This window comes from Nuphar pumila, chromosome 4, assembly GCF_984573655.1.
Source record: "Nuphar pumila chromosome 4, dmNupPumi1.hap1.1, whole genome shotgun sequence".
NCBI lineage: Eukaryota > Viridiplantae > Streptophyta > Magnoliopsida > Nymphaeales > Nymphaeaceae > Nuphar > Nuphar pumila.
In genome coordinates, this window is record NC_143252.1 from 127,752,627 (window position 1) to 127,762,900 (window position 10,274).

Sequence of the window (10,274 nt, forward strand, 5' to 3'; positions counted from 1 at the left end):
TCGTGGCGGGGCGGGGAAAAGTGCACGTCCATCCCCGCCTCCACCCGCAGATGGGGATGGATTTTAACCTTCGTCCCCGCCTCCATCCCCGTTTCATACCCTTCATCCCGGGTCCAAACGGCAGAGGGACCTCAAAGGTTTTACCAACCGAAGGCCAGTAGTTAATTTGCAGTTGGTGATAGAGTTTTTTGTTTTTGTTTTAGAAAACGAGATGAACCGAGCGCAGTCACCAGCTACTTGGCGCGTTTACCAGCCCTAGTGATGCTTCCACGATTGTGGCTTAAAAAAACATAAATACCGCTCTCAGATTACCACCAACAGCCCAGTCGAATCAACTCATTGATGACGTGATCCCTGAGTCACTCAAGAGCTCGGTCAATTCACAAGGACTCTACAAAAATATCAATTTCATTTTCCAAATCGGATCAGGTTCGTGGTATAGATGAGTTGAGAGCCAGATCCCTTGTCATCTGCATCATAAGACTGACTTCAATGAGAAAGGATATCCTTGGCAATCACATCAATGCAACGTCGTGGTTCGTGCGTGAAATATGTTGAAGCTCATGAACTTGTTCCTGCTTGTGGATCAGGTGCAATCACATTGCACATTTTTTGATGTGCTGCTTCACCTGCGCACCGTTTATCTTTCTTATATAGCCTATCATCTGTGGGGCTCAACAGCAGATGGTGGGTGTTATCCTTTTCCCATGGCTTCACCGAATGCCAGAAACTTGGTGAAAGGCCTCAAGTCACAGCTCCCAACCACGCAGATATATATAAGTATGCGGACCAGCAGGGGTAAAAAAAACAAATAAACAAAGAGGCCAATAGATGGAGGGGCGGCGTTAAATGCCTCGGTTATTTGATCTTTTTACAGTTGAGAAGACGGAGAAGCGACGGACCAATACAATGCGGATGGTAGGGAGGGTTAAATACTTACCCCTCCCCTACTTTTTTCTCGAAACCACCCATCCTTTTTTTTTTTTTACTTTTTCCCTTTTTACGGTTCCAAATCCAATCTAAATATTAACAGAGGTGAAGAAGGGGCAACACGATGTAATTAATTATGTTGCTCCTTTCGGCCCCTATGACGTGGCAAACGATTAGCTGACGCAAAACACGCACATCACACACAGAAACTCAGAAAGCGTCTTCTTCTTGGTTGCTTTGATTCTCCGGTACCGGAAAAGCCGACTTCCGGCAATGTCCGGCACGGCGACTGGGAACTCAGAAGATCGGTGAAGCCGCCAGAGACGACGAGGAACTGACCATGTTGAGTATGCTGTTCCAGTAGGCCTTGTTCTCCTCGCCGGCGTCGTCCCTCCCCAAATTCCGGCTTTCCGAATTCTCCGTCTTGTTCTCCGACTCCAGCACCAGCAGGAGGTCCGAGTTCATGAAATTTTCCATGTAATTGTGCACGTCTCCGGCCTTGATGGAGCTGGTGGAGGAGAAGCCAATGTTGCCGGTGCCGCTCGGTTTTGAAGATTCCGATGGCCATGCCGCATCCGGGTTCTCTGTCTCAGCCGGGAACACCATGTCGGGGAAGTTGACGAACATCATGGCGGTATCTATTCCGTCCTGCTTTTCCGGGGCATCCACCGGCTTGTTTCCAGAGAGAGCATCGGTTTCCGGCATGATCGCCTTCTGGGCCACTGCCGTGGCTGCTGCCGTCGGGTGTAGGAAGGGGAAGGCCTCGCATTTCGGCGGCTCAACGAGCCCTTCACTGATCGTCGGGAGCTTCTCCGTTCGGAATTCAGGCGGGTTCTGGAATCTGGCAGCACTGGCAAGGGGGACGACGCCGTTTTCCGATGAGAAGCTCAGCGTCGACGTTGGGGACTCAAGAAATGCCGGATCTCGACGCTCGGGTGTTGACTTTGACCAGCCGCCCTGCCACGCCTTGAGGACGTCCATACAGAGCGGAGGCGTCGGGGCTTGAGCCGGAGCCGAAGGATTTACGGCTGGGCGAGCCGCCAAGCCGAGCTGGGGCGAGAAAGTCGGCATCGAGTTGTGGGGCTTGCTTGCGGCAGCAGCGGTCCGGAGCTTGGACTCACGGACGAGCCTTGCCTCGGCTTCAAGCCGGGCACTCTCCCACTGGGCCATGTGGTTCAGGTTCGCTGCACTCTTGCTCTGGCCGCCGGCCACGCTGAGCGCGTCGGACTTGGGCTTGTGGGTGACTGGGTCGATGCCCAGCTTGGCCAGCCTCTTCTTTAGGTGGGTGTTCCAGTAGTTCTTGATCTCGTTGTCCGTCCTCTTGGCTAAATGCGTCGCGATCGCCGACCACCTGCCCCGTTGAAAAAAAAAAAATCACTCCGCTCATCAGCAAAAAAATGTGGGGAATTCTTTGATTTTTACTACTGCCGTGCGATAATCGTTGTGCAATTCGAACTCGTGTGTAAAACCTTAAATTTTGATACCTCACGCTCACGATCCGTCGGTCTTGGGCGTTTGCTTGTCACGAAATAAGGTGCTACTGCTGCAGCAACCCTTCCTTGGTTTTTTCTGCTGAGGAAACTGAATCGGACCCCACGGGAACTGTTTCCGCAGAAAATGGGGTTAACGATGCCATGTTTGTTTTGGCATTATGGGCTCAGCCAAAAATGCACGCCCTACATGCTCGCGGACAACCCGGATTTTCCGTGACAGGCAAACGCCCCTAACTCTTCATCTTTTTTAATGCATATGTGAGACGGGATAATAAGCATCTTAATTGCTAGAAAAAACAGTGATTTGTCGTTGGGAGATTAACGATGTAGTTATTGTACGTAGTTATTTATTACCTATTAATGCACATGCAATAACGTGTCTACTCGATATCCTTATTAATTTACAGGGACAAGAGATGATCATAGTGATGACGGAAATGTTATCGGGGAAGCTTAATTATTTTTCTTAATGTGATTACTATGGTTAAAACTAAGGCGCTTCACTTGTTCCTTCTAGATAGGAAAAATTGGGAATCTAGATGGGTTTTTTTTTCTTTTTTTCCCTCAAATAAAATTTTAGCCGAAAGGAAATAAGAACACTGGCAATTTCCGTTTCCTACTTCGCGTCCCACAACTAATGATACGATGAATTTCTTCTTATCCACCCAAAAAAGAAAAAGACCATACAGAAAAGAGGAGCAAACTTGATATTTTAAAATTTCAAGTAGTACCCACTGCTTGAAAACTTCGTGAACATGAAAATTGAGTGAATTCAGGCCTACAGCTCTCTTGACTCTTGAGAGAGAAAAAAAATCCAGAATATAATTTAAGAAACAGGTAAAACTACACAAAAAATTCTCCACCAACATAAGAAAAATTCAAATGGGTTGACCTGTTGCCCAACAAGGCATGGAGCTGAATAATTGTTTGCTCCTCTTGCAGACTGAACTTGCCTCTCTTGATATCAGGCCTCAAGTAGTTGGTCCACCTCAATCTGCAACTCTTCCCACATCTTAGCAGCCCTGAACAAATTAACACGGGAAAAAATCAACACCAAAGAGGAAGGCAAGACCTAGGAAGAAGAAATCAAGCAAATTAAGACCCCAAAATAAAGGAGAAAGCAAATCAAGCCCACCAAGAGCTAGCTGTGAAAGCTGAAAGGAGTATGAATTACCAGCTTTGGGAGGCAACGCTCTCCAACTGCCATGGCCATGCTCTTCAATATAGGCCAACAGCTTCTGGTCTTCTTCTGGCGTCCAAGGGCCTTTCTTCAGTCCGACCTTCTCACAACAAGGAGACCGGCCCATCTGATCTCAAGCGAGAGAACAGAGTGCTAAACTGCTGCGGATCCTTGGCGTTTGGCAGGAAAATGCACGAGGAGAAGGAGATAGGGGTGTGACCATATAGATATAGAGAGAGAGAGAGCGAGAGAGGTACGGCAAGGTTGGGACACAAAGGACAGAAGACAGCTAGACGTAAATAAATAAAGAAAATAATGAAAGAGAAAAAGAGGAAGAGTGGGGGCTTCAGCGCGAGAGAGTGACAAAAAATATCGATCTTCTGTAAATTACTATACCACCCATACTCTGATTTGGGAATGACCACAGATGTTCGGTAGAAAAAAATGAAAGAAAAAAGCGGAAAAGTTCTCAGGGCCTTCAATGGGTTGAGTGTCAACCGCATCCAATACCCGATCTATAACTGAACCTGGAATCACAGTGACAAGCTTTCAAAACCGCAAAGTAATGCTAGTTTTTTTTTCTCCAGGGATATTCAACATTTTTTTCATGCATTTTCATAAAAAGTAAAATATATATATATTTATAAAGAAACATTAGTTTCCAGCAATGTTTGAAATTTTAAATTGCCAGAAAAATATCGTGTTTTTTCACATTAAAAAAAACCCCAGGTGTAATTAATTAACTATGATTATTAGGATCCAAGCTCTTAGCGAACAAACGAAAATTTTATCAGCCCTGAAGTTCTTCAGGTGCTTCAAGATTTTCATTTTCTTGGGTTTAGTTTGAAACAGCTTCATAAATAAATAAATTTTAAATTTTAAACATATAAAAAAGGGAGATAAAATCATCAAATATGTGCAACATCAAATAAAGCCTTTTCCCTAGCTTTGTTGATTAACAAAATATGTATCTTGATAAACGTCTGATATTTTCATTTAAATGTTGACATATTGATATTTATTACAAATTTAACGTTTACCAAAATATCGCTTTTTTTTCGTGATAGAATAAAAATTCTTGCATCTATGGATTTTATACCGATCAAATTAGGGACGGCAGTGGACCGGGGGAAAGCGGGGCCCCGCCTCGCCCCGTATGGACCGGGGATGAAGGGCATGAAACAGGGATGAAGGTCAAAATTCATCCTCGTGTGGGGATGGACTTACACTTTCCCCTGCCCCATCCCAGGCTGCCCCTCCTCATCCCCGCTCCATTCCCGTTAATAATATTACTAAAATACCTAAACCTAACTAATAAAATTACAAAAAACCCACAATGATATATACTAACTTACTAACCCTAAATCGTGCAGCACCACGTTCTTCAGCCCTATCCACCATCGGCGACCATCATTATCGGCGTTAGATTCGTCCACCAACGATGATGAAGGTTCTCCATCACCGTTGGTGACCATCATCGCCAACCCTCTTTCTGTCCACCAACGGTGCCAAACACCTCCATCGTACTTGTCTAAGAGAATAGGTTTGGACCATCCCTCTCTCTATCCACCGTAGCCGTCAGTGAATCAAGATCATCCTTTTGCATAACAGTTCTAATACTTAGGACTATCGCAACCTCATTTTATTCTCTTTTATTCTCAGTTTTTTATGGTTACTTGGTCAGGTCTTATTTCATTTGTTGAATCCTCACTTTTGTCCTTTAGGAATGTGTCGTTCTTTTGAAATTCGTAGCTATTTTTTATTTTGTCTTTTAAAGATGTGTAGTTTTTTTTAAAGCTATACTCCTCTTTTGAAAATTGCTTGAATCATGAGTTTTGTCCTTTAAAGATACATAGTTTGTTTGAAATTTATGTGCATCTCTTATCGATTATTGCCTGAAGCCTTTGATTTTGTCACTATGAATAGTTTGCTAGCCATCTGTTTTGGAAGATTGCAGAATGTGCGTGTCTTATGTTTTTCATGGTAGCCACTAGTTTTGATTGAATTTTTGATTAGTGGTTCATGGAAAATTGTCTTATTTTTTTTGGCAAGCATTCCTCCAAACCAGCAACATCTTATTTGTGTTGTGAAGCAGCTTGAAGATGGTCGCACCCTAGCTTAGTACAGTATTTAGAAAGGTAAGCACGGTTGGTTTAGTATTTAGAGTATTTGTTATTGTCTTTGTTTTCGTGGTTGCCTTTGTTGACTTGTGTACTTGCAGAATCAACATTGCATCTTGTTCTGAGGCTTTGCAGTGAGATTATAGAGCCTTCTTTCCTTTTGTTATTGTACCATTCAAAAATGTAGATAATGTATTGGGTTACTCTATAAAGACTATGAGCAATGAGCAACAGTGCAAGTTTACAAAATATGATACTATTGGATGGTAACGTCTATGTTGGAATTCTACAAGATTTGTTAAAGAAGCCTGACAATGAATTTACAATGGCTTTAATCTTGTCTTGAAGCCTATTTATTAAAAAAACATAAGATTTTTAGTCCCATCTTCAAGGTCCAGCAAATGTAGTCTTTGATTTTTATTTTCCATTTATTTAAATTTCAGTTTCTTTATATTGTAAATAAATGTTTTTTTTTTAAATGCACTAAAATTGTACAAAAATTTAATGGTCGAGGATGCACTAAAATTGTACCAAAAAATCACTGGGCAGCACCGGGGGATGAGGATAATTACTTTGACATAATTGACGGTCAAAGGCAATTAGGCCGACGAACCTGATGACATAAACAATGCTGACGGAGAAGCAAGTCATTTAATAGGCGCTGCCCCATCTGCGACCTAAATTCTAACCAGGGTCACTTTACATAACCCACTAGTTAAAAGCCGCCGCACGCAAAATCAAACCTGAGATGAAAAAGTCAGGTCAGGACAGGACAGGACAGGCGGGTAGGCCCGCTGCGGCTCGGGCATTCTAGGTGTTTTCTCCAAACGTGCTCAGTACTCTCAACCCAGTCATTATTATTATGACTAGCTAGCGCAATCAAAGGAAAGGGGCATTACGATCATTTTCTTAAGCGACCTCCACGTTTGTCCTAAACGGAGACGAAGCCCCCAACAGACTTTAATGCTCTTCTGACAAGTAAGCTCACTGACATTTCCAAGAATAACTAACTCACCCTTCCCTTCCTTTAATTGGCCATTCGGCCATTCATTCCTTTCCCTGGTTCGCATATTTGGTGCTCAGCGGTGGTTCAAAGTGCTGGGATATGTTGGGCGTTTTATAAAATGTTTATGGCGATCCTTGACTTTTCCACGTGAAGCCTTAGCTCGGTATTCTGTTTTTTGACATAATAAGGATTCCAGGGACAGTTTTGGAAATCATCATCCGCTCTCTGCAATTTTTGTCCTTGGTGTCTTTTTGGCAAATTTTTTTTTTTTTTTTATGAAGAAGAGACCGGGAGAAACAACTTTCTAGGAAATACATTTAATAAGAGGCATTAAAGGAGGTGGACAACAGTAGACGTGCTTTCGGAAACAAGTTAATTCCATCTTTACATGATTGACCACAGGCCCCTTGTTCTTTTCTCAAAATGATCGTTTTATCCCAGAAACGGGAGAAAATTCCTCTTCCAAACCTCATCTCCCCGTGACGTCAACTGGTCAAGCGAATCATATGACCATATTACCCTCATATTCTTCAAAGATGGACAGAATTGGACTGATCGTGTTCAACTTGACTTTGGACAAAGTTTTAGTGGGCTATAGGGGCTGCACGAGAATCGCTCCCGTGTTCGAAGATGAGACCTTCAGGTAGATTGTCGATTATAAGATCAACGGCTGGGTTGTTAAGATGGGGTCCACATGTCTAACTGAGAGAGTCTATAATTGGTCCACCGTTATGCTCCCATAACCTCACACAAACACAAAAGAAATTTGGGGATAAAAACCGGTCAGAGTCTGCCCCAATCCAGATCTGATTAGCTCATGGCATATATTATAACCGGGTCTGTTATCCATCATATTTGGATTCAGATACGAATGCAAAATCGCAACCTGAATTCAGATCTGAACATTAACTGGATTCTAGTTACTTTACTGAACCTGACTAATTAATTCAATTCAGATTAAACCTGACGCCTGACCAAAACCGATCATTGACATCCCTAAGTAAATTACATGGCGTGAACAGTGCTGGTGCCACATGTTTTGAAATATGTGAACAAGAGTGTCAACTAGGTATTTTTGACATGTTTTTTGAGAATCCGACTCTGTAAATGCGTTCAGCATGGTCTATTTCCTAAGGATCCAACTGTTGGATCATGCATTTTCAACAGAAAAAATGCATTTTTTGGTTGCTGAAATATTTATTAAAATTTTAAGCCATCGATTTTCAAGCCATAAAAGATCCTGCATGTGCATCGTAATCAAACGATCCAAAAGCTGGTCCCCATAAAAATAAGCATGTAGATTGCATCGGTGAAATTGAAGGAAAAAAAGCCCACCAAAATCTTGGTTCATACTCCTGATTACATATTTCCAGTAAACATCCTCTCTCTCTCTCTCTCTCTCTCTCTCTCTCTCTCTCTCTCTATATATATATATATATATATATATATATATATATATATATATATATATATAGTGATTGATTCCTCCTAACAGTAGGAGGGTGCGGTGCAGACAGCCTTAATTTTCAAATTTTTAGTTCTCTTTTTTAAAATCTAACCTTATACAGTGATCTACATGTTTTATTTGTAGAAATAAACTTTTGAATTATATGAACATGAAGTGAGCAGGTTTTTGTAAGGTTTCAAAATTCGATGGCTCAGAATTTTTATAAATTTAAACTCATAAAATTTTATTTTTTTCTTGAAAAACAAAATTCAACAGTCGATTCTTAGCAAATAGAACATGATGTATACATATGTAGAGTCAAATTTACCAAACATGGCTTGAAACATACAAAATCAGCACTGACCACACTTTATGAATATGTAGATATGGGTTTGTATGCGGTACTAATGAAGGCAAGGAACTATTGAGCTCAAAATCAAAGATGCAAAGTGTATCTGCTCAATCTGACCACATAGATGCATTTAATAAGTATTTTTTACTAAGAATGAAACCTTGGATTGTGTTCTGTCGATGTAAAAATATGATTTACTGAGTTGTGAAAGTTTGGTACATTGTGGGCCATTGATTTTTGAAGCCCTCAAAAACATTTACGATTCAAAATCCATTTTCTACTGAACTAATATGGTAGATCACATATATATGGTTTGATCTAGAGAAAATATAAAAATTATGAAATAAAGGTGATTTATAATCAATAGTTTGTAGAATATATTTTTGTGATAAAGTTTTGCACGGAAGCAGGTAAATCTTCGAGAGGGGTCACAGACACCCAAGCCCTTAGATAGCCCACCAGTGAAAGGTACCTACACACTCAATGGGAACGAATGGGTCAACACCTTCTTCCTAAGCTAGCTACCACTCAGCCTGGGTGGTGTATATATATATATATAGTCAGTAGAATATGAGAACTAGAATATAAGAACTAAAAATCTGGTATTTTCAATACTTATTTTGCAAATCCAACCATGTGGATGTGCTTGACATGGTGAATTTGCTAGGAATAAAAAATTGGATCCTGTATTTTTGATGAAAAAATGTGATTTTTGATTGCTTGAATATTTATGAAGATTATGAGCCGTTGATTTTAAAGCCTTAAAAAATCTCGTTTATGCATAAAAAATCGGATGATTCAAGAGCGGGTTTTTATAAAACCAAACAAGTATATCACATCTGTACGGTTAGATTCAGGAGAAAAGAGCAAAAAAATTATGAAAACTGTGGTTCACACATTACTTCTCATATTCTAGTCACTCTAATTCTAGAACTATATAGAGAAGGTAGAGAAATTTTGTTGTGTGGGTGTCTTGAATTATGGAGTCGGTTCGATCTATGACTCGATCTGAAAATAATTTGGAGATCGTGCAGTGAGAATTTTTAATAAGGTTTGGGGTGGACACAATGGGTTTGGACCTGTCTTGTTTTGTAATTTTTTTTTTGTACCGGCTATAGTTTTGTGTCCTTTGTAAATATAATGTTGATTCCTTTTAGGGTTGGGTACGAGAGTTTTTCGGTGTATTGAGAATTAGAGAGTTTTGAGAGCTCTCTATCTCGCCATTGTATCTCCTCCCATCTTGGTAGTGGATTTTTCGCTTCTTCACCCATCGGCATAAGCCTGAGTGCTGCCGAACCACCTAAATCTCTCTTTTTTTTTTTCTCTTTATTTATCTTGCAGTTTGCTTTGTGTTTGTTCATGGTTTCCATAACACAGCCAATGTTTTCCATCCATCCATCTATTTTCTCAAAACAGTCAAGATTGGAGAATTTGAATTAATTTTATAAATTGTTGCAGCCTTCCTGGAGACAATGAGTTCGACCCATTGGGCCTCGCAGAAGACCAAGAAAACCTGAAGTGGTTCGTGCAGTCTAAGCTGGGCAATGGCAGGTGGCTATGCTGGGTGTAGTTGCGCTGCTGCTGCGGGAGGTGGTCACAAAGGCCGGAACCATCAATGCACCCAAGTGGTATGATGCAGGAAATCCGAGTACTTTGCATCATCGTCAACTTTGTTCATGATTGAATTCATCCATTTTTTTTTTTACTGTGGAGAACAGAAGATGGCAAGATATCAAGAACCCTGGT

The 10,274-nt window shown here is 41.2% G+C and overlaps 1 protein-coding gene across 1 annotated transcript; it reads right to left on the bottom strand.

The window, feature by feature from the left end:
• Nucleotides 1-830: 830 nt before the first annotated feature.
• LOC149840989 (transcription factor MYB16-like) lies at nt 831-3,815 on the bottom strand. The gene is made up of 3 exons (XM_090003527.1): nt 3,598-3,815; nt 3,316-3,445; nt 831-2,281 (listed from the first exon to the last, which is right to left on the bottom strand). Exons 1-3 carry the CDS (start codon nt 3,728-3,730, stop codon nt 1,228-1,230), a joined length of 1,317 nt encoding a protein of 438 aa, XP_089859653.1. The 5' UTR covers nt 3,731-3,815; the 3' UTR covers nt 831-1,227.
• Nucleotides 3,816-10,274: the final 6,459 nt, after the last annotated feature.